Genomic DNA, 23817 nt, shown 5'->3' with positions numbered 1-23817 from the left:
TGTCTCTATGATGTTCAGATCCAGAGATATAAGGCTTTGTTTATTATGTTGCTAGGGTGCTCATATTTGGTTGCTAGGGGCGTGGCTTAACACCTTAATAAGAATCCTATTAAGACTGATTGGATGCCTGAGTAAAATGAGCCCACCCCTATGTCTCTATGACACTCTGGTGCAAAGATATCCATCTGGGCTTTTTATAATGGTAGTCTATGGGAGATGTTGCTAGGGTACCCAAAATTGTTGCTAGGGGCGTGGCTAAATAGCTTTGGGGCGATCCTAAGAGACTGATTGGATGACTGAGTAAAATGAGCCCACCCCCATGTCTCTACGACACTCTAAAGTAAAGATATTCCATCTGGGACGCTTTTATTCCCTTATATGGGCATGTTTCCTGCCCCATTATAAGTCAATGGGAAATTTTGGGGGCCTCTTACACCCCAGGGGTACAGCTTACACCCCATTGTGATGTATGTTCTTACAGAGCCTGTCAGCCTCCTTAAATGTGGTTAGCCACAAGTTTCTACAAGTTTCTCACTCACAGCTATGACCCGTCAAAGTTTGTCTCAATGTTAAGTCAATGGAAATTTTGGGGTGTTCGAGACCCCCGTTTAGGAATTCGGAAGGTCCCATCAGTTAGAAAAGATATAGCACACTAAGTCAGACCAGTCTGAAGGTCTGTGGAAAATTTGGTGCATGTAGCTTGAAAGCTCTAGGACGAGTTAGTGTCAGAAATTTGGGGTAGAATAATAATAATAAAATATAAGTTTAATAGCAATAACAATATATTGGCTTTTTCAAAGCCAACATAATAATAATAGTGATGCCTTGCATAAATGCAAGCACCACTAATAATATCTTTGAGCAATAGTAATAGTGATGCTTTGCATAAATGCAAGCACCACTAATAATAATAAATGTTCAATTAACATTATGTAGAAAGCTTAAACATTTTAAAAAGATAACTTATACATTTAATATCTTTCTCACCTTTTGTGGAATTAAATGAATAACGTTACATTTCCCTTCAGTATTGCTTCAAGTTTCGGTGGGCAGCAGAAAACTCCAAGACGCCTTTGTCAAACAATTCAGTCAGCAATGGTTCATTTTTCCGTGGGAAAATTCAACACAGGGCATCGCAATTGAGCACACAATTAATTTACAGCGGTTTTACATTACCAATTTATTGGAATACTTTGTGGATATAACTAATTAACACAAAACTATATAAACCGAAAAAGACCGCAGAAAAGTCACATTTATCTTTAAAACACGAACCAGAGCGAATGGAGTTTGTCATAATTTTTGTCATAATTTAAAAAAAATTCGCGGACCAGGGGGTGAGGTGGGGATTGGGGTCGCTGAGTTGCTGTTCAAACGTGCCGAAAATCCTCCTTTTCGAAATGTAGGGGAGAGCGGGGTAAGATGAGCCAATTTTTACATATGTTGCCTTATCTGCCTGAAAAAATGAGACAGAAGTCAAACAAAACCATCAACCTTTGTTTAAGGATGTCTCCTGTCAAATGAAATGATAAGAATGCTGTTATAACACAGGGCTTTGAAAAGGTGGCTTCTCAAAAAAAAGTGCTCTTGTGGCTCAACTTGCCCCAGCTGAGGGGTAAGTTGATCCATGTGAAGGGGTAAACTGACCCACTGACTTTTTTTGTTTAAACCCGAACATAGTTAAAAAATTCACACCATTCTTAAATTGAATTTTAAGGGTGCCAAAGAATGCATAAATAATGTGTTAAATTGTTCTTTGATATTTACATAGAAGGTAATGTAACTTTATTAAGTGCAAACATTATCCAGAAACATTTTTAAATGTCCATTTACAACCCTAGGATTTGTCATTTTAATGAAATTGTCTATTTTTGCCCTATTTGGAAGGGTAATAATAATAATAATGTTGATTGCTCTATTTAAATTTTTTTTAACTAAACATCTCTTTAACTTGTGCTTCTCTTTACCATAGTCAAATAGAAATTATGGTTGCTACCTGGATTTGTGGTCAGACGGCTACAAATCTGTATGGTAGCCTAGATACAGGGGGTGGGTCAACTTACCCACTGGCTCACTTTGCCCCACTCTCCCCTACATTTTAAACGGAAGTAAAGATAACAACCATGCATTAGAAAAATGTATAATTGCTTTATTTAGGCTATAATATATTTTCTATAGATGTGTAAAACCTTATTTTGGCCGATTGTTTTTTACTTTCATTGTTTTTACTAGTTTGCTTGCCCATTTAGTCTAAATAATTAATGGAACCTAAACGAACTTGGCTTGCTGTTCTCGAAGGCAGCTCGAATCTTGGTCGGGCTAGAGACCCAATTCCAAGTAACAGAAGAGAAGAAAAATGCAGTGAAGGAGGAGAGATGCCAGAAGAAATGCGGCTGGGCGCAGAGGCACGGAGACTCACGTTAACCATGATTAATGATGATTGACAAGTTTAGGTTCCTTTCAAACCTACGTTGAAAGTGTAGCCGTTAAAATATTATTAGCCTAATAGTTTATTTTGATCATGGTGCTACGATCGATGGATAATTCTAAAGTTGTTTTAAAGAAGAATAAAATAATTACTTTTCAGTCATTTGCGCTGTCACACAGTTGAACGTCTCCGCGTATGTACATCATTGCGACGTACATTTGCAAATGATTCATAAAGTCATACCTCCGCAATTCTTTGATCGATTGTGTTTTAGAAGTACTGTATGCTCAAACTCTGATGACAGCAATGTGATCGCTGATGCACTGGTAGAGAGAGAGAGGCAAAGAAAAAGAGAGAGAGCGCGGCTCTGTTCAAAAGTGGAAATGATTGATGTTATTTGAAGTCGGCTCTTAACGTACAAAATATCCAATTAAGCTATTACGTGGCTATTATACAATTTTTTTGGGGACGTTCTTGCGACCCGGTGGCAACTTGTACATGACCCAGTACTGGTCGCGACCCGGTGGTTGGGGACCTCTGCTTTAAATGACGGGTAAGCAGGATCTTTTGCCACAAGTGTTGTATTGCCATGCTGGGCTTACAAATGCTCAGACAGGTTGCTCATCGCGTTGTCAGCAGTTGAAAGACACTGACTATGTCGTGTGGGCATAGTGTGTGAATATTTTTGTTCTTTCGAGCAATGAGCTGAAAGTAATGTAAATATCGCCCCAGTGGCCGAAACCCTCCGTCTTCATTTCCCGTTCCCCTTTGCACCAGCAGCTACGTCAAAATCAATCTCTATGGCAACGGCACACAGCACACGTACAGGCACACGCATGCACGCACCACTTAAACAGACAGAGCTTTACACCCAGGCAATCACTGCTTGGGTAACGCAGGAAAGCGCGTTCCTATAGTCTAGTAAAGTAGTGTAGTTACCAATATTATTAGTGTAATGCGTTACTTTACTTCGTTACCCAAAAAAAAAGTAATATAGTTACTGTAATCCGTTACTTTGTAACTCGTTACCCCCAACACTGGTCACAGCCAGCTGTGATTTCTGTTCAGCTGGCTTCTTTGTGGCCTGAGCATTAATCTATTTTTAAAGATTCTTTTAACAGTCCTTTGCTTCTCTCACTGTAAAACCATGCACGTTTAACGTTATGTAACTACTTTAAATGTCGATTTAGAATAAAATATTCACACTTATAACATGCAGAAATACATCACAGAAAAGAATAACAAACAAAATGAAAAACCAACTGGGAACCACGCTGTTGAACAATCAGTGCAATCTACCTGGATTTAAAAGAAAAGTAAAATATCTTAATAACTTACCTTAAAGCAGCGGTTCTCAACTCCAGTCCTCGGGCCCCCCTCCCAGAAAATGTTAGATGTCTCCTTAAATAAAACACCTGAATCCACTCATCAGGCTCCTGCCAGAATATTTGAAACGTTTCCTTAATTAACACAATAACAAGCTGATGAACTGAATCAGGTGTTTTACATATGGAGACATCTAAAATGTTCTGGGAGGGGGCGGGCAGAGGACTGGAGTTGAGAACCACTGCCTTAAAGGAACAGAAAAGTATCTCAATTAGAGATCGACCGATATATATGTTCCCTTTCAATACGGTTCACTTCGCATTGCGTCAGTTGCTGACGCTATGGGGGGAAACTCCAGTTTACTCCTCGATTGAAGCGTGGTTAACATCTGTAAAAATTACAGACCTGCGTTCGAGCCCTTCAGCGCGAACCTTTCACTGCTCCGAAGAAGAAGAAGCCTTACTCGCCATCGACACAATTCCTGCAGCGGAATCCAGGCCTAGCGTCTTCCCCTGACGCTTTCCGGCTGAGAAACGAAGATAGCGGAATCCAGGTCTAGCATCTTCCCTTGACGCTTTCCGGCTGAGAACCGAAGATAGCCTTCGCTTGCCGTGGTACGAGCCCTGTGCAGCGGACACATGCCTGACAAGGTCTCCCCTGCGGCTGCCCGGTAAGATCAATATTTTGATCAATCTCTGCTATGAATTTCCTCAGAGCGCGTCGCCGGTATGGGACCTCCCACACCAAGACCGCTCTCATATGCACGGTTGTTCAATCTATGTTACGTGCTCCCCCTGCTGTTCCTCTCTCGCTGAGACGAGCAAGGGGCAAGCCGTGAGACTAAAATGGATGCATAGACAAGCACACACGGGCTATACCCCCCGTGTTCTGTCATAACGCAACCGTTCATGCTTTACACTCACAGAGTCCCTCGCTCCCCACACAGTCAGCGGCGAGATCTCTGTCAGTGGCTCAGTGAGCTGGCAAGCTCCTATGAATTCCTTCTGACTGCATCGCCAGGTGAAGACAGCTCATACGATGCATGGCTGTTCTATCTGTGTTACATGCTCCCCGCTGCTGTCCCTCTCTTGTTGAGATGAACAAGCGGTGGAGCCGTAGAACTAAGATAGATGTATAGGACAAGCAAAAACAGGCGGGTCCGGCCCCTGTTCTCTGTCATAACACAGCCACTCGTGCTCCACACTCGCGGAGTCCCTCGCTCCTCCCTCCGCAGTGGCGAGGTCTCTTTCAGTGACATCTTAGAGTCAGCACGCGGTCTTACGGTTCCTTGCCTCTAGTGCAGCTGTCTAGTGTTCAGCGATTACAGAGCTTCAGGTCCCTCCCCTCCTGGAGCGGCGCAATCTTATTTGTCTGCTCGATAGGGCGAACACGCCACTATTGGAGCACTAAGAACACTTATAATTAGGGATGCACCGAATCCAGGATTCGGATTCGGCCGAATACTGGGCTTTTTGACGGGGTTCGGGTTCGGCCGAATCCTAGATTTTTTTTCCACCGAACCGAACCCTAGGCTTGCGCTACGCTGGTCGACGTCACGCGGCCGTTGATTACACACATCGGGTGCTGACGTGGAGATGAGCTTTTTCTTTCGGTGAGCCTTAGGGGCTGGACACACCAAAACTTTTAAACACGGCTGAAAACGCCTTGAGGACGCCAAATGCCAGCTGTTTTTCAGCCGAGCGCTTGGTCACAGTGATGCTTCAGCTGTGAGCCGGTTGGTTGCTGTGGTAATGTCCCGCCCCTCCTCCACTGTAATTGGACGGCCGTGTGAAGACTGTGACATTGACGAGCAGAGCTTCTAACTCAAAGTAAATGAAACAATGAGTTTCGTTTATGATGCTCGGAAAGCAAGCTTAACACCAGAGCGCGCTCACAGTCAGACGCGCAGCATCTCGTTTAAGGCGGGCTCACGTACCCCCCTAACGAGTCCCAGAAAGCTGAATGTCGTGGCATTCTGTTCATAAGACCACTTCAGTTTGACTAAGTAAAGGTCCCGCCCCGAGCTGACGGCTGGGACGCTTATGCTTTGAGTTACACACGGCTGCATGAAGTGCTATCGTTACGAGCTCGCCCAGCATCTGCTGTGGGTTGGACACGCCTTGCGACGGCAATCAGCCTTCGGCGCGTGGAACGCCCGTTTGCCTCATATCAATCACCTCGTACTGTACATGCAGTCCATTTAAGGGGGTGATTTTAGCACTACAGCACTCAAACTACGGTGGTTTTATTATTCACTGAGCCAGGCTGAGATCTCTCCCCCTGTACAAGCTGATGAGTCATCTCCTTTATAAGCTCATTGCATCGCTTTTATAAGCTATGTTCAATCAGAGTGATACGCATCTCGTGCTTAAACCACCACGATGCAGACATATTCCCCCGTTACGACGGGCGTGTGGAGACTGCATCCGTGAGACACGACCTACTTGCCTTATGACACGATGACACGAGCAGCTAGGACCCCTTTCGCGAGGCGTCCTTATGCAAAGTCTGATCTGTCCCTGTCTAGTGATGGCGAAAAGTCTAAACCCCCGCAAATTGTGGTGTGGAACACTTTTCCCCTCACTACAGAGGCTCGTGCACGGCGGCTCTCTCCCCCTACGCTAATATCTATGTGGCACCGAAAACAGCGAACCACGCTTTTACGGCCGACCATTCTATTTAATTCACAAGCCTGTCATTTCTCAGATGCGGACGGCGGCGATAACAACGAACCATGCTTTTACGGTCGGCCATTCTATTTAATTCACAAGCCTGTCATTTCTTAGATGCGGCCAGTGCCCGAGGTGCAGCGCTCTGGAACTGTCCAAGGTCCTGAATGACAGATACGTCTGACATAAATCTGACATATCAGCTTTTCGTCTGCTTCACAGATCACTCACTAGCACACCTATCAACACAGGCTATCTATGGATCGTTGAAGTTATCACCTCCCTTAACAAATGATGCTCACTCGTGGTTAAACCTACTCCATGTGTGGAATAGCTTTACCTTGGGCATAGTCTTAGAGGGTTTTTTTTGACATTTGTGACACGGCCAGTTGGTCCTCTCCATCCACGTTGTCAAATTTACAGCTTCGACATCCCTGCCTTGCGTGCTACTGGGTTTGCTGTATTAAAAGTTGCGCTCATAAGCTCACCTGTATGGACGATATGTTTTTAATTATATGCATCCTCCGTGCGCTTAGAGAAGCTTGGAGAAGCTCACCTGTATACACAGCTGTGTTATCCATTTGTGACACATACACATTGTTGTTGTTCATCTGTGTATGTTCACGGTGCATTGGGTATCCACCGTTACGTTCATCAATCATATCTGTACACATTCACGGGGCGTTCTGTGCACTGACTTATCTATACGCATTCACGGTGCACTGAAGGGTTCACCTGTGTGCACACAACTTATTATCAGGACACATGACAGCGCGCTCCAGAATCTTGCCAGCCTGTGCACTATAACACTCTGATTCATCTATATGCATTTACGATATACTCAAGTGTTCACCTGTGCCCGTGCAATTTATTGTCAGTACACATTTACGGCGCGCTTGGGAAGCTCACCGACCTGTGCACTATAATATTACCTACTGTATATGCATCCCCGATGCACTCGAGGGCTCACCTGTGTTCACACTATTGTGGTATCTGTATAATCCCACGCTACAACCGTTCTGCCGCATATTATAGTCAGATCGGCCATTCGTGAGCTTCACAGATCACTCACTAAGTATGCCGGTTACTAACAATGGCTATTTAGATGGATCGTTGAAGCCATCGCACTGGCTTATGCCTCCCTCAATGAGCTATGATGTAAGAGCCCACTCTGCGCGAAGTTGGCTTCATCATGGGCTTGGTTTACAGGAGTATCTATTCTTGATATCTGCAAAGCGGCCGGCTGGTCTTCGCCTTCTACGTTTGTCAAATTTTACAGCTTAGAGGTCCCTGCCCTACGAGCGCAGGTTCTGTCGGCTTAACCATGCACACTCATGCGTTTTATGTGTACATCGGGGTGCGCTCAGTGAGCTCACCAACGTGACTCTGGACTTACTTAATTCTTGCACACCCGCGGCGCGCTATGTGATCTCTCCGTCTTGTGCTATGTTATGTGCTTCCCGGTGCGTTTAAAACCCCACCATATGCGCGTTAACATTTTATATGGTGCTTACACTTTTGCTTTAAAGCTGTGAATATGCTGGATATAGGGCCACATACAGTGTCTCTCCGGTAAGGCACTTCAGTCCGTTGTGTATGCACGGCATGATGGGATTACGTTCCCCCATAGCGTCAGCAACTGAAGCAATGCGAAGTGAGCCGTATTGAAAGGGAACGCTTAGGTTACTCACGTAACCCCGGTTCCTTGAAATAACGGGAACCAGCATTGCGTAGTTGGCCGTGCTACAAACGCCTACGTAGCAAGCTTCATTAGGCTACGCGCTTCAGTCGAATGCAAGTGAGTTATGACGCTCTTTTCTGGACTATTATAGGGCATAGTTCTGCTACTTTCGCGGGCGCAAACACCATAGGTCTGTAATTTTTACAGACGTTAACCAATAGGCTTCAATCGCGGAGTAAACAGGAGTTTCCCCCGATAGCGTCAGCAACTGACGCAATGCTCGTTCCCCTTATTTAAGGGAACCAGGGTTACGTGAGTAACCTAAGCGTTTTCCGATATTTGAGCATTTTCCCATTATCAGATATCGGTTTTGTAAACCGGATTGACCAATCAATGAGAGAATTGAGAATTGCGCGATGGACGCATCTGAGGAAAGGAGCTAACAGCAGCAGCAGCGTGCACAACAAATATGATGGCGGAGTGACGCGACTTCATTAAAAGGACTTACTTTGCATATGAGGCATTTATTACACATCTCATCTGTGCATTAATGTATGTTATGTTAAATAAGTTAGGCAGGTCCTAGTCCAAGCTCTTGTCCTTTCCAGGCTGGACTGCTGCAATGCGCTACTGGCTTGACTTCCATCCTATAGCAGCTCGCATAAAATGTAAAGCTCTGATCCTGGCCTTTAAAACCACCACTGGGTCAGCACCCCTTACCTTCACTTGCTTATACAGCCTTATGTACCCTCTCGATCCCTGTGCTCTGTCACCGAGCAATAGCTTGTAGTGCCATCTCAAAAAGATGCATTGCAATATGTGACCAATCACGGAAAGTAAGGACACAAGTCAGATCTGGGGCATTTTGAGTTATTCACAGATTCTGAAAGCGTAGTCTTCAAGCTTTCCAGCGATGTAACACATGGAAATCTTATTTAAAGAAGTTGTGGCCATTTGAAGGTAGGCACTCAAAAATGCTCAAATGGGAGAAAGTTTGTTAAAAAAAGTTTGTTAAAGTTTACATTAATCCGAGCGCGTCATTAAGCTCAGGCGCTCTAAGGTTGTCTTTTAAAATGTGCCCGGGAGCGAGAACAAGATACTCGCTGGTTTTAACCCTCTGGGCGCTAAAAAACCTCTCTGGTGCAAGTAATATACACACGCGCGCACATATACAGACAATTTAATGCATTTCTTTAGTGCTGTTGCAGAAGGCTACACGTGTGAAAGAAATTGAGTTTTTGTTAAGATGTACGTGAATTCCAACCAATTACATTACAGAGCTAAGCAGAATTCCAATCAATTTAATGAAAGAAGGGGGGAGTCTCTGTTCACTAAGGCTACGTTTACACGGAAACGATCTGAAAAGAAAAGGCAAAAATGACGTTGCGTTATCACTTTTTATTCTGCATTCATATGAGCGTTTTGAGGAGGAAATCTGCGTGCAACTGGTGACACAAAAGTGTGTGATATTCAATGTAGTATGCACTCTAGGTGGCAAGGTGGCTATTTAAAGCACTGACACACAACACCACCAAATCCGCGCGCCTGAGCTTGCACTGTATTAGTAGTCCTAATTGATGAGATAACTCATACATGGCAGAGAAAGAGTTAAATGAAGTTCTAAACATAGGTTCGGAAGTAGCCTAAACATTTATTAATTTCAATCATCATCCGGATCTTATATAAGCAGCGATTTCCCAGCAACAGTTCTTCTGACATCCCTCCTCCTCCCATCACCTCCTTTACTTCTCTTTTTCCTTTCATGCAGTTCTGAACTTGGAGCTCGAGCTGAGCCTCGGGTTCGAGCTCCTCTCAAGGGCAGCAAGCCAAGTGTGTTTACCATTTCATTGTTAAGACTGAATGGGCAATAATTTTAATTGTATAAATTAATATCAAAGTCAGACAACACATTAAGCCTACCCAATGCTAAATGGGAATCAGATGTATCTATTGCTCCCAATGCTGCTTTCTGGACACAAATCTTCAAAAATATATACTTTATGACAAAAAACTCCAACTTACAATTTATACAGTATAAAGTACTTCATAGGTTTCATCTAACTAGACGGAAATTATTTAAAATGTGTTTTACTTCGGAAACATGCTCACATTGCACACAAAACACCCCAGACACTTATTTACACGATATTTGGCATTGCACCTCAGTTAAAAAATTCTGGGAAAACATTACTGACTTACTATCCAATCTTATGGGATGTCAAATCCCGCTGTCTCCATCCCTCTGTATATTAGGTGACATATCTATAATTAATCTAAACAGGGTAAACATTCAATTACTTCTAGTGGCTCTAACTGTTGCCAAGAAAACTATTCTCATGAACTGGAAATCAAGGAACACCATACACATTTCAACTTGGAAAAATTAACTAATAGAGTATATCTTCATGGAAAAATTGTCTCTCTTCACTCAAAATAATACATCAGAGTTACATCCCTCTTGATCATCTCTCCTTAACTTCGAACAGTCTTGAATCTACTGACCCTCTTTGTCTGAAACCATCCTCAATGATACACCATCAATAGTCACACATGAATGAGGGGAGGGGGGTCAGGAAGAGATAGCAACTCTGACTAATATCAAATATATATAATACTTATCAGATTATATTTAAATCACTCTCTCTCTTTTTCTCCCCCTCCTTTTTTTTCTCTGCTTCTGGCTATGGCATATCAGTCCCTGCATTGTGCGACCCTGATTATTTGTGAGTGGGTGTGATGTGGGGCCGGGGACCTTGGGCTTTCGTTCTCTAGTTTGTCCTCTTGATTTCTTCTCTCCGGCTGACTCATCACATGTCTTGCTGTTTTAATGCATCACATATTAGATGGAGTGCACACACACATTCATTTGAAGCTTTAAAAATAGAAAAATTTTAAGCAAATATCCAAAAAATAAATAAATAATTAAAAAAAACTATAAAAATAAAACACACATAGGGTAAGTGAGGCGTGGGCGTGGTGGCCTCGGATTTACACCGGGTTGATACCATGCTGCATGCCTTGCCTTTTTAATGCATTGCACACTAGTTGACAAAAACAAATGATTGAGTACAATGATAAAAGGAAGAAAAACAACACAGATAGGGTAAGCGGGGGCATGTGTGTGGGTCGGCCTGGGGATGGATTTTGGGGCACTATGTCCCGCAGCACCTCACCTTGATAGCTCGTTGGAACATGACATCGGCAGGGGTCTAGCTTATGCCATGGTCATGAGGGGGTCAGAGGCAGTTTTATAACACCTTTTTATTAATATCTGCATTAATATTATTATTAATACCATTGTCAATACTATCATTATTAATATTATTACTACTCATCATCCCTATTACAACTACTATTATCATTAATATTATTGGATATATTAAGATTACCATTATTAATATTACTATTATTTTTTATTACTTTTTTATTAATATTATTATTGCTATTACTACTATTATTACTTATTATTTATATGATTTATTTTTTTATCTTCTTCCTGATCCTTCACCCTCCCCCTTAAGTCTGGATGAAATTTGTATTTTTGTTAATTTGTTTATCATTACTTTTATTGCTATGTGTGATTTCATATTAATATAATTGTTAATTATTATTACTGTTAATAATATTCCTATTATTATTATTATTATTATTATTATTATTATTGCTATTATCACCCTCCTTATCCATTTTGTTTATTTTTTACCTATAATTATGTCTGTTGCTCCTTTATTCAAAAAAATTTTTCCACTCTTATGTCCAATTACATTTACAGTTACACACACACACACACACACACACACACACACACACACATTCTGGTTTCCATGTTTTGTGGGGACATTCCATAGACGTAATGCATTTTATTCTGTACAAACTGTATATTCTATTCCCCTTACCTACCCCATTCCCTAACCCCAACCATCACAGAAATCCTTCTACTACTTCACATTTTCAAGAAACATCATTCTGTTTGATTTATAAGCATGTTTCCTCATGGGGACATCAAAATGTCCCCACAAGGTCACAAAAACACTGGTATTTCTATCTTTGTAGGGACAATTGGTCCCCACAACGTGATAATTACCAGGTACACACCAGGGGCGATTCTAGGATTTTCATTTTAGGGGGGCTCAGCCCCCAGTAAGGGTATGGTTTAAAAAATATTATTTAACTATTAGGTTGTATACTACTAACCTTATTGCAATCCACTATTCCATTGTATTCCCTGTGTTTCATATATGGGACTAGAAAATTTTCATTTGGGAATGGAGATTTTTTACAATGAAGACTTCCTGATTTATTATTCACTGTGCAAATACACGTACACATTTCCAGTACAAACACATCATTTTACTCTTTGCATTTCTATGCTCACATAGAAACCTTAGCTAAGGATTTTTTTGACAAAATGAACTTTTAACCAGAAAATAAGATAAATGTGTGTGTTAACATAAATGTAAACATAAACCGGATTTGTTGATAGTCACTGTGTTAATCTGGGAATTATACAGATCTAAAATATAGAAAAGGGGACTGACCAACAAGTGATCTACCTTAATACTGAGTTGTCAAGATGCAGTATGATGTGGTTTTCAGGACAGGGTTTAGATTAAACCAGGACAAGGCCTTAGTTATATTAGGATGTTTATGTAGTTTTTACAAGCATACCTTACAAAAATAGTACAGGTGTGCATCTTGAGACAAAACAATGTGACTGATGTATTTTAAGATATGTTAGTGCAAGCTACTTTTAATTAAGAACTAAAACTCAAACAGGCATTTTAGTCTTGAACTAGACTTAAGCCCTGTCCGGGAAACAGCCCCTAGGTCTGTATACTGTAGGTCAGGGGTCTCCAACCTTTTTATAAGCAAGGGCTACCACAATGGATAAAACAATCTGGAGGGGTACTTTCTGATATAGTTTAATCAAAACTTTTTTCTTTTACTTGTTGTTTTATTTTATTTTACTTGTTGATACGTTTTAGTATTGTTTAAAATGTTAAGATAGGTAAACCAAGCCAAGCTAGTATTAAAAACACCACGTTGAACCCTCAAAAACTTACTAGGAATACACATTATACTACCATACCAAAGACAAATACACAGGTGCCTTACACTTTTTAAAAGGAAGGAGTTCAAATGTTGAAATATTAATATTTTAAATAAAATGAAACAAACATATTTAATAAGCTATAGGCTACTTTACTAGTATTAGATTCAAAAAAAGTTATTTTACTGCAAATATAAGGTAAAATGCCCATTAAAAGCTCGATTTGCACGTTTGATCCAGTTTTTCCACAAAAAAAATAGTTTTATAAAAGGATAAACTTTAAAGGATAAAGATGTGTGCTTTTACTGGTAACTTGACTGACCTGCTCCCTTCTTGGTGAATATTTCTGTGATTTTGCAGCATCTCGCTGCGTCTGTCTCTCTCTGCTTCTCCTTTGCGCTGCATATTTGTTATAAAGCCAAAAGGCAGTGGGTTGCCGCCGTTAGGCATGTGGTGGCATTTTCGCACCGCGACTGACTGACTCGTAGGTCCGTCATTCATTCATATCATATTATTTCACATGTCAACCTGAGCTGACTGCACGGCAAGTTAGAACAGCCGCCAGGTCAAGATGGCCAGTTCGCCCTGCACACACCTTGTACTACTGAAGTTCGCTCTGCTCGGCCCCCCTGCGGATTGAAAAACGCGCTAAATCCATGCTGACTCAGATCAGGGGAGGAGCCGAAACTTGACGCAGCAAGCCGCCTTTTCTAAAGAGTTTTTATAGGGGACTGAAGCGATCACAAATTAATGAATCAAATAATTTTTTAGGGGGGCTGGACAGAATTTTAGGAGGGCTGAAGCCCCCCTAAAAGGAGCCTAGTGACGCCCCTGGTACACACACACACAACACACACACACACACACACACACACACACACACACACACACACACACACACACACTTGTAGCACTAGTTTGGAGCCTGCATACCACACTTTGAGAACCACTGGTTTAGAAAAAGCTAGTGTAATATTATATTGTCATACTATCAGTATACATTTTAAGTTGACATTATTATTTTTGTAGATCCTGCCTTTTGTAGATGGGTATCGACATGTACAAAAGATCTCTGCTGAGGCTGACGTTGAGCTTAATTTAGTGCGGATTGCTCTTCAGAATTTATTGTAAGTATGATTTAAGATCTTTGCACACTGGTTCCGAAATATTCATCTGAAATTTTATAAAAAAAATAAATATGACCTTGTGTTGTGTCAATCATGTTTTACACTGCCTCCGAAACTTTCGTCTGTTATAAAAATATTTGGATCAGGTAAAATTGTCACATGCGTAGCAAACATTTTCAGAGCCACCATACAAGCGAATGCCAAATGCCAAAATCCAGAATAGCATCTGACAAGTTGATCCACGTCGTCTTGCAGCACAAAATGACAAACAAAGTGCGGAATACAAAGAGATGGGGTATAAAGACATATATAGAAGTGACGTGATTGTCTGGTATGGTAGCCCATATTTGAAATGTGACCTCTGTTTTTAACCCATCCCACTGAGTAGTAAACTCGTAACAGTGATCAGCTATCATTGCAGCACCCAGAGATAGGTGCCTTGCTCAACGATAGCTTGTTACTATTCATCCATTCACAGTTAATAATGCTAACGTTACGAAAACTTTTTTATATTGTTTTGCTATTTTTTTTTCACAACACCTTAATTAATACCCACCAGATGCAATTTGCAAGGTTTGTGTGCATGCTGAATTTGTAGGATGACGAATACGAAAAATGCATACAAAAATTTCGGAAGATCGTTTTCTAATCTTGTCACTCTTAATAACTTTTTAAAGATCAATCAGGTCCCGAACCTTATCTCTCTTAATAACTTTTGTAACATCACGCAAGTGCTGCACTTTATTTTCTACTTCCTGCATGTTTTGAAACCGAAATCTCAGACACGCATCCTTTATATTAGTTATTTAGGACGGTACACCTCTCAGAAAACAGAAAATGTACAAATAAAGATTATTTTAGACGTTTGATGACTATTTACTGTCTAAGGCTGCTTCTCAATTTATCCAACAACATGCTATGCCAAGGGTCAAACGTTAACAATATGGGCCTTATTTTAAGGATCTGAAACGCAAGTGCGAAGCGCAGAGCCCAAGTGACTTTGTGGGGCGGATCTTGGGAGCTGTTGCTATTTTCCCGGCGGGAGAAGTAACTCTTGCGCCAGGCGCAAATCAATAAGGGGTTGGTCTGAAGTAGGTTCATTATTCATAGGTGTGGTTTGGGCGTAACGTCAAATAAACCAATCAGAACGTCATCCAACATTCCCTTTAAACGCAAGTGTGCAAGTTCCATGGCGGATTGCTATTATTATGACGGATTTACCATGCGCACGCCAGGAGCGTTTCACAGCCGAGGAGACCGACGTTCTTGTAAGAGCAGTCAAAGACAGAGAAGTTGTTTTGAAGGAGGATGGGAGAAACCCGGGAGAAATCAGCGTCGGTTAAACAGGCGTGAGAGGAAATAGCCACAATTGTCTCATCAGGTGGCATCCCCAGGACGTGATGTCAGGAGACGGGGGAATCCCAAGCTTGCCAGCATAAATCGGGCATGCCGTGTAACGGGAGGTGGATCTGCCTCTACACAGAACCTGACGCCAGCAGAGGACATCGCTGCGTCCACCCTGGCTGAAAGCCAAGAAACGCAAGCAGTCCAACCACAAAGTACACTTACAAATCAAGTTCACATACATTAAGGTTTCTTATGAAAACATTTTAATTATTATTTACATAAAATAAACACATCAATGAAGGAGTAGAACCATCTCAAGGATCAGAAGAAATGGACTGCATGTGAGTTAAATCTGAGTGTCGCAGCAAAGGGTCTGGATATTTGACCTTGTGATGTTTCGGTGTTTTTCTTTTTTTAGGAAATTTGCAGGAGTTCTGCATGTCTGTTTTTTCTGTCGGGATGGGGTGCTGAGTGTACATTAATGAGAAATAAAATTTTAACAGATGGCTACAATTAAACAAAGAGTGAAACATTTAAAGGGGTCTGAATACTTTTCGTGCCCACCATGTGTATATATATGAAGAGTTTCGTTGCAGAGCGAGATAGATCCATTTTTTGGCATTTTTGTCAGAACATGTTTATTGTTGTGTTACCATGTTGTTGTTTTGTTTTGTGGTGCTACTTAGCTGTATTTTTGAGGTTATGAAGGTTTAAATCAATCAAAACAAACCAACTGCAGTTGAATTTAAATTACTTGGAATGCACAACCAAAAAACGAGATTTCTGAACAATTAAAAAAACGGTGGTTATCTCGTTTTGCAACGAAACTCTTCATATGTGTATATATATATTCAACTGCAGTTGGTTTGTTTTGATTTAAACCTTCATAAGTTAAAAATACAGCTAAGTAGCACCATAAACCAAAATAATAACATGATAACATAATAATAAACATGTTTTGACCAAAATGTTAAAAAATGGATTTATCTCGTTTTGCAATATATATAAACGGTGGGTACGGAAAGTATTCAGACCCCTTTACATTTTTCACTCTTTGTTTTATTGTAGCCATCTGCAAAAATGTTATTTCTCATTAATGCACACTCAGCACCCCATCTTGACAGAAAAAACAGACATGTAGAATTATGCAAATTTCTTAAAAAAAAAAAACTGAAGTATTACATGGTCATAAATGTTCGGACCCTTTGCTGTGACGCTCAGATTTAACTCACATGCAGTCCATTTCTTCTGATCCTTCTTAGGATGGTTCTACTCCTTCATTGAAGTGTTTAATTAAACTGATTGGACTTGATTAGGAAAGGCACACACCTGTCTATATAAGACCTTACAGCTCACAGTGCATGACAGAGCAAATGTGACCCTCCACGGAAACCAGTGACACAAGTCAGCAGCACAACTTTCGAGATAATGAGAAAGAACGTTTTTTTTTTGTGATTTTCTTTTTTTTTTGCATAATCTGTTAGTTGAGATCACAAAGAAGCCTCTCCATGTTTGAGATAGCAGTTTTTATATATTTAAAAGCGTACATTTTGCAGTTGTTTCGGCTTGTTTTTCCGGAGATTCTAGCGTGCAGCAGGGGGCGTCATTGTCTGTGTGTATTTACATACTGGATAAGCGGCTTTTGTTTTTGCCCCCGCTCCCAAAGGGAACAGCGTGGCTACTTAATAGGGATAGTTCGCCCAAAAATGAAAATAATGTCATTAATGACTTACCCTTATGTCGTTCTAAACTCGGAAGACCTCCGTTCATCTTCAGAACATAGTTTAAGATGTTTTAAAGTTAGATTTAGTCAGAGAGCTTTCTGTCCCTCCATTGAAAATCTATGTACGGTTTCCATGTCCAGAAAGGTAATAAAAACATCATCAAAGTAGTCCATGTGACATCAGTGGGTCAGTTAGAATGTGTTGAACCATCAAAAATACATTTTGGTCCAAAAATAGCAAGAATTATGACTTTATTCAGCATTGTCTTCTCTTCCGGTTCTATTGTGAACCGCGTGAAGTCACGTGACTGTAGTGACGCGGCTGACCTGTTCCTCAGACATGTTTTCTATGTTTTTTTTCAAACTTGCAGAGTGCGTCTCCCCAGACTGTAAACGAAGCTCGGGCACAGAAAAAAAAGAAAAAAAAAGCTGGGGCGCAACAGATAACAGTCAGCCGCATCATAAGTAAGCCCCGTCACTGGCTTGTTCGACTTTATGGGGCGCCGCAGTCGGATGACCTCAAAGTACCGCGAGAGCTCTTCATGAAATCTTACAGAGTAGTTTTTGCCAGGGATTCCCCATGGTTTTAAAGCATCATGTAACCTCACTGTTTCAGCTTCAGTCTACCTCACCGTCATTTTGAAAAATGCTACTTAAAGGCGGAGTCCATGATGTTTGAAAGCCAATGTTGATATTTGAAATCACCTAAACAAACAATCCCCTACCCCAATAGAATCTGGACCTTCTGTTGATAGACCCGCCCCACACATACGCAACCCGGCAAGTATGTCGGTTAGTAGACACGCTCCTTACTGCTGATTGGCTATAAGTGTGTTTTGGTAGTCGGCCCGTCTCCTTTTCCAAAGCGTTTTTCAAACATCATGGACTCCGCCTTTAAATGGGCGTGGACGCTGTGAGAAGAACGGCGATGAGTGTGCGGGGCAACTGATATAAGCTAAGATTTACTAAGATAAATCTTAATAAATCTGTAATACTCTAGCAGTATTACAGAAATAATTAAACAAATATAATATTTTACACATTTACTTCAGAACCGTATCCATGTGCGATTATCCTGAGCCCCAGACACCCCTCCCCCGGCTGACCTGGCCTCTATCTTATAAATAATAATGAGACACTGACGGTTATGATGCACTACAGTAATTTGCCACGTCACAGCCAGTGACGTTTACACGATATGACTTTAAACCCGGAAGACAAAAATATGACAAAAAAATCATGCTCTGGGTGTAAAATTTTTTGCACTTCGCTCCCTCCCCACGGCATCCTTATTAACGCCTCGCTCCGATTTTGCTCCACTGTAAATTTTTATTCTCTTTTGAAACAACACCAACCTCGTTGGCTCGTTAAAATATTAATGGCCACTGAGAGTCCATTGCGGTTCTGTAACAGAATGCGCAATTTATTGTTCAGCTCTATTAAAGCATATGGCATAAGTGCATAGGCGGAGGGTGAATCAACTACAGAGTAAGGCTAAGGAGGATTCACACCATTTTTTTTAAAATCCACTTTGCATTAATTTAATTGTTTTTTTATAAACAGAAGCTAGATTAGATTGACGTGATTGGCACTCGTCTTTTGCAGCACCGAACTTTAAACACCGAACTTTCAGGCATCCTCGCATTTTGTGGTGCGCTTTAAAAACAATTCACGAGTGCTCTCCATAGACTGTAAAAAAATGTGCTCTCACATTTAAGATGTAAACACACGGTTTGTTCCTACAGCAAAAATAAATTAAACATTTTTGTAGCTGTATCTCATCTAGCCGGGACCTCTGTTTTCATCCTAATTATACTCCAAATCTAATCCCAAACTTTTCGGCGTTTGCTATATCCCTTCTAGACAAAACCCATGACTGCAGCTGGCAAAATCAAGCTACATAATGTCCACCCTGCCAGACTGGCTGACTTAAATAGAGAAATAAAGTCCTTCCTTGATTCCCAGGAGTTTAGTTTCATGCACAAATAGCATTAAATCAACAGAACCTGATGATTACGTCTCTGTTTGGACAAAAAAGAATAAAATAAATAAGTCTACACGAAATGTGTTTCACTTGAATAATTATCAGATTAACAAAACAAATTAAAAAGTAGCCTAACCTATAACCTAATCCGACGCGCTCCAAAACCGATGCAGCAGAAAGCACATTATGTTTTTTAATGATTTTAAAGATTTTTTTACAGTGTTGATTTACTTTTATCTGTATGACCTCAATTTAAGGTGCAAGCTGTAAGGTTCACGGTCATCAGTGTAGCGAATTCAGCGGGAGGAGGGGAATAACGTTATTTAAAACACTACGATCCTCCGACCGAAACGCTACGTTTATTTAACCCTAATAAGAACCTTGGGGTCAATCCTACCCCCAAGCCACTTTTCTTTAGTTTAAAAACATGGTTCCCTTCTTCCCAGTGGAATAAGATTTTGTGACTTTTCCAGATTATCTGTCAAGATTCATATAAAAAAAACTGGGCTTGGTTCGGTCGTTCTAAACAGTCGTAAAAAAGTTGCTTAATTAGTCCCTCTGCGGGTGAAGATGGCCCCAGTTGAAGTGAATGGGTAATGCAAAAAAAAAATTTTGTTCTTTTTATTTGTCAGAAAAACCAATGCATCCAGAATAAATCTGAAAATTTCAACACAGAAAGGTAGGCCTGGTACTAAAGCACAAATGTTACATAGAAAATACATGCTCAATCACACATACAAAGAAACAGACACACACACACACACACACACACACACACACAAACTAACAAACAAAGACACAGTAAAACTTACACACATAGTGAATGGGGTTATAAAAACACACACACACACACACACACACACACACACACACACACACACACACAGAAACACAAAGTCACACACAAACATGGACATCTGCTGATCGAAGTAATTTATTTCCTAAACTATAATTCTTTTGTTTTTTTTTAACACCAAATGGCTGATTTCAACACATAACATCTATATCAATATCTAAAAACAATTTAAAACAAATCTAGATCATAATTTATGTGAATTATTAATAAAAATTTGATATTTTTCAGTCAAGCTAATGGTGTAGTTGAGGAATTGAGTGGTAAACGGGTTTAAAAGTACTTCATATCTCCCAAAACACAGCATTAATGTATAGATGGAAAGTAAATGAAAAAAATGATATATTATTTGTATCATTAAAAATTTATATATTTTTTGTAATCACTCTTTTAATCTGTGGGGTCATGATTACCCCCGCGGAACAATAACGTACACAGGAAAATAGGGGCTTATGAGGGTTAAGGGAATTTAGGGGAAATCTCAGATTTAACTCAAAGGGAAATAATAAGTACAAATAACTGTAATTAATTATACAAATTAATAAGATTTTAACTGATTTAGCAGAATAATAGAATAATAATAACAATTAATTAATGCATTTGTCCAGCGAATATACTCATAATTGTATATTAAAGGATTAGTCCATTTTCTTAAAAGAAAAATCCAGATAATTTACTCACCACCATGTCATCCAGGGTGTTGGTGTATTTCTTTGTTCAGTCGAGAGGAAGTTGTGTTTTTTGAGGAAAACATTGCAGGATTTTTCTGATTTTGATGGACTTTAGTAGAGCCCAACATGTAATACTTAACTCAACACTTAACAGTTTTTTTCAACGGAGTTTCAAAGGACTATAAACAATCCCAAACGAGGCATAAGGGTCTTGTCTGGCAGAATGGTTGTCATTTTTGACAAGAAAAATAAAAAATACGTACTTTTGAACCACAACTTTTCGTCTTGGTCTGGTCCAGCACGACCTAATGTAAATGCGTAGGGAGGTCACGTGTTACATATATAAAACGCACATTTGCGGACCATTGTAAACAATAAACTGACACAAAGACATTAATTATAATCAGTTGACATACAACAACGTCGGAACGGTCCTCTTTCTCAACACATGTAAACACTGGGACGGAGTTTCGCGTTCATCCTCTGTGACCTCTTGACGTGATGACGTATTGCGTCGGGTCACGCTAGCACATCACGACCAGATCTAGACGAGAAGTTGTGCTTTAAAAGTGTATATTAGTCAGTTTTATTGTCAAAAATGACAATAGTTTTGCTAGATAAGACCCTTATGCCTCGTTTGGGATTGTTTATAGTCCTTTGAAACTCCGTTGAAAAAAACTGTTATGTGTTGAGTTAAGTATTAAATGTTGGGTTCTATTAAAGTCCATTAAAATTAGAAAAATCCTGCAATGTTTTCCTCAAAAAACATAATTTCTTCTCGACTGAACAAAGAAAGACATCAACATTTTGGATGACATGGTGGTGAGTAAATTATCTGGATTTTTCTTTTAAGAAAATGGACTAATCCTTAAAGAAGTTAATCTCGTGGCCTTTAGAAAATAACTTTTTACTGCAGATAAATTGACTTTATTAGCTGAGCATTGAACACAGAAACAATTCAATTGTGAAATGCAAAACCGGTTTATTAAACTACGTTACACTACGAAAAACATACAATACTAACTACACATATAAACAGACAAGAACATAAAACATAGAGAAAGAGAAAAGAGGGAAAAATAAGAGAGAGTAAAAGAAGGGCATTATCATTTTAGGCTTTACTTCTGCACAAACCATCAGAAACTCTACGAATCGCCATAATTAAAGAGGTAATAAAAACTTAGCACAGCGAATTAATAAGCGATATGTGCGTTGGCTTTTGTGCGCCGCTTGTGCGTGTCCAGGTGCTTGTGCACGTAAGAGTATGAGGAAGAGAGTTCCGCTGAGTTTGTGGTTACATGACGGGTCCTTGAGGTTGTTCCGTTGGAGTTGTTCATTTTTGCGTCGATTAATCTGTGGAGATTAATTTGTCGAGTTTGCCGAAGTGACGAGTGCACGAGAAACTGTCCCAAGGGAGGGAAAGGAAGAGTGGTCCCACAGCTGGAAGCTGAGCTGTGAACTAAGTTGTGCGCCATGAACAGTGTGTCATTGAGTACTGTAGGCTATGATGAATTGAGGTGCAGGCCTCTAACCCTGAGCTAAGACCATCCCCTTGGAGTTGGGAACATACATTTTGTGAAATAGAGTAATGAAAAACAACGTATGTTTATGTGCGCAGTTTGGAATTCCCCCTCCGTCTGTGTGCGCGCGGGGTTTAAGGGCACTCAATAGTGCACATACTGAGAGACGCATTTCAAAAAACAACCGAACATAAAATCTTTCTGTTCTTGACAGGGCACATATAAACAAAATGATCTTAAGAGTATTCTTTTTTTAATAAAAACATTTGTTTATGTCTTAAGTATATGTGTAGATTAGAGTCAAAAACTGTGTGCTTTGGTCTTAAAGAGACAGTAACCTCAATTAACATACTTCAGTCTGTGTCATTAATGTTAATCAAACAACCTAAGACTAGGGATGCTCCGATCAGAATTTTTGCAGGCCGATACCGATCACCGATTTGTCTTCGTGATCGGCCGATACCAATGCCGATACCGATTTTTCAAGCTGATATGCAAGCTCTTTGATGACTGTAACTTTTAACATTTTTTCTAGATAAAGTAATACCACAGATGTTGCCTTTGTTATATTACTTGCAGTAATTAGGTATATTATTGTTTTAATAGAGAATCAAATAAATAATCACAACAAATATTTCTTCTTGCAAAGAGAAATGTAATATGCTTTAAAAAGGCTTATGTCTGTAAAAACTAATGAAAATAAAACACTTCACAGTCTTTACTGTATGAATTAAATATACACGCATTCGTATGAAGTAAGTACAACAGTTCTTTAGTGAAGAGCAGAGAGTGATTTTATTGAGAGATGAATTAGGTTACTGTAGCTTTAAGAAGTGGGAGAGATCGCTCTGTTCACGTGCACTGATGACAGGCTGCTGTGTGTGCGCGCGGCGGGTGTATGCAGACGAGAGAAGCTGATGAAAATTAAAGTTTAAACGCTCAAAACTTTAAAACGCATGCAAATAATAAACTTTTGACATGAGGATGCAATTGTCCGCGATAGATAGGTGTTATATACGCTGTTTGATGGGGATGTGAAGACGGGTCGCGCTGACCGGACCGCGTCCTCATAGAAAATACACATATCTCTGTAAAGGCAAAGAGAGAAATGCAAATATGCACATCGCTCATGAGCCACGGGTTATAAAAATGCTCTCACTGCCTAAAAATGGTCTCTAACTGCAGCCGCATTGAGGAGCCATATGATGACAAAAGTAACAGAAAGATCGGTTCACGAGATTGGTAAATTTAACGAGGACCGATCGAGTCATTTAATGCCGTTATCGGCCGATACCGATCTGCGGCCGATCGATCGGAGCATCCCTACCTCAGACCTGCCAACATGTACGCATTTTGCGTAGCAGGTACTCATTTTGACCTCAAAGTACGGTGGTACGATTTGTCCCTCTAAACTACGCAAAAACCTGATGACGCCGTT

General features: G+C 40.3%; 1 protein-coding gene across 3 annotated transcripts in view; it reads left to right on the top strand.

Moving 5' to 3' along the window:
* Nucleotides 1-23817, top strand: part of nprl2 (NPR2 like, GATOR1 complex subunit) — a 161588-nt gene that overhangs the window by 122342 nt on the left and 15429 nt on the right. For 2 of the 3 annotated variants that reach the window (XM_073870910.1, XM_073870908.1), the window contains exon 6: nucleotides 14184-14281. In XM_073870910.1, the coding sequence (XP_073727011.1) occupies nucleotides 14184-14281 (98 nt within the window). Of the gene's footprint in view, nucleotides 1-14183; nucleotides 14282-19967; nucleotides 20858-23817 lie in introns of those variants that run through there. The other variant, XM_073870909.1, reaches the window with a different exon arrangement.

Source organism: Misgurnus anguillicaudatus, chromosome 8, assembly GCF_027580225.2.
Source record: "Misgurnus anguillicaudatus chromosome 8, ASM2758022v2, whole genome shotgun sequence".
Classification (NCBI taxonomy): Eukaryota; Metazoa; Chordata; class Actinopteri; order Cypriniformes; family Cobitidae; genus Misgurnus; species Misgurnus anguillicaudatus.
Note: the sequence above shows the minus strand (reverse complement) of the source record. Positions and strands in the feature narration are given on the sequence as shown.